The sequence below is a fragment of the Frankliniella occidentalis genome, unplaced genomic scaffold, assembly GCF_000697945.3.
Source record: "Frankliniella occidentalis isolate FOCC.00 unplaced genomic scaffold, Focc_3.1 Scaffold4077, whole genome shotgun sequence".
In the NCBI taxonomy this organism is placed as follows: Eukaryota; Metazoa; Arthropoda; class Insecta; order Thysanoptera; family Thripidae; genus Frankliniella; species Frankliniella occidentalis.
In genome coordinates, this window is record NW_026271126.1 from 6,906 (window position 1) to 8,232 (window position 1,327).

General features: G+C 61.6%; 1 protein-coding gene across 1 annotated transcript in view; it reads right to left on the reverse strand.

The window, feature by feature from the left end:
* The window catches only part of LOC127752110 (uncharacterized), a 7,709-nt gene extending 6,394 nt beyond the window's left edge, over window positions 1-1,315 (reverse strand). The window contains exons 1-3 of the mRNA XM_052276720.1: window positions 1,129-1,315; window positions 839-968; window positions 6-308 (exon numbers count right to left, since the gene is read on the reverse strand). Of these exons, the coding sequence (XP_052132680.1) occupies window positions 6-308; window positions 839-968; window positions 1,129-1,132 (437 nt within the window). The 5' untranslated portion in view covers window positions 1,133-1,315. The remainder of the gene's footprint in view (window positions 1-5; window positions 309-838; window positions 969-1,128) is intronic.
* Window positions 1,316-1,327: the final 12 nt, after the last annotated feature.

Below are 1,327 nucleotides of genomic sequence, written 5' to 3' on the forward strand. Positions count from 1 at the left end.
CTCGCTCTTGCAGCCTCGCCTCTCGCTCTTTTAGCCTCGCCTCTCGTTCCTCCAGCCTCGCCACTCGCTCTTGCAGCCTCGCCTCTCGCTCTTGCATCCTCGCCTCTCGCTCTGGCAGCCTCGCCTCTCGCTCTTGCAGCCTCGCCACTCGCTCTTGCCGTTCCAGCCAGCGGCGCTGCGGGGCGTGCTGCGCTGCCTGCTGCGCTGCCTGCTGCTCCTCCATTTGTGCCACGAAGGACTCCAGGCAGTTGCATCGGGACGGCTGTCCCACCGCCCCAGCAGGCCGGACTGTGTCCTCAGCGGCGACCCTGGACATGACAGAGAGAACGTGACGCCATCTGCACGAGGGAGGACGAGGACACTGCACTAAATCCGGGGTGTCAGCTGCTGGACACCTTGGGGTTTGGCACCCTCTGCCCGAGGGTCCAGGCCAAAGCCTAGGTAGGGTACCCTGTTACAGTGGACTCTCTCGATAACTGTCGCCCCAACAGTTATCCAGGGTACTGTGCGTTCGCTGCTGCCGTACTCCGCTCGTCCTACTCCTCCGACAGGCAAATCGGGCGAGCCGCCGGAGCCGGCAGCCAGTCCGCATGGAACGCGCTCTTTTTCTATAGCTATCTCTCTCGCACGCGACAGTTATCAAGGCAACAGTTATCGAGAGTCCACTGTATTGGACACCCCCTGCCTGGGCCCCTCTGCAGGGAAAGGGCGCCCAACCACAATAAGGCATCCAGCAGCTGTGCCACTTAAGTCGCACAAGGTTCTAGGGTCAGGTACCTAAGTCGCACAGATGCTGGACACCCTGGATTTCCAGTGTAAGACAGGTGGGCCCACTCACCGCAGCCAGCTGCTAATCCTGTCAGACGCTGAGGGCGCTGAGGGCACGGGGGCGGCGGCGCGTCCGGCTTCATCGTCGTCTGCTGCGGCGTCGATAGTGGGGTCATCCTTCGCCAGTGGGTGCCTGGTCCCTACATCAAACAGATGAAGAATAACAGCTGATCAGCGTAAATGGTCCTGATTGGTGAGGACTCCATCTCGTACAACGACGCAGCCAAGCGGCGGGACTCTCTCGATGAATAAGGGCCACTCCAGTTTCACCCCCTCATCGTAGGAAGGCAGAGTACTCACTCATCTTGAATTTACTGGGGAGTTTCTAGATGGGGATGAGCTGAGTGCGGAGGTGCGGAGGAGTTCACCGCGGGGCTGCCAGGGGCCCGGGTTGCCTAGCAGCCACAACAGGAGTCGGGGAAGAGGGGCGGTCAAGGAGCGACTTCCCCAACGCTATGCAGACAACAATCGCACAGCGGGGCCGGCTCGGGGGTGGGGG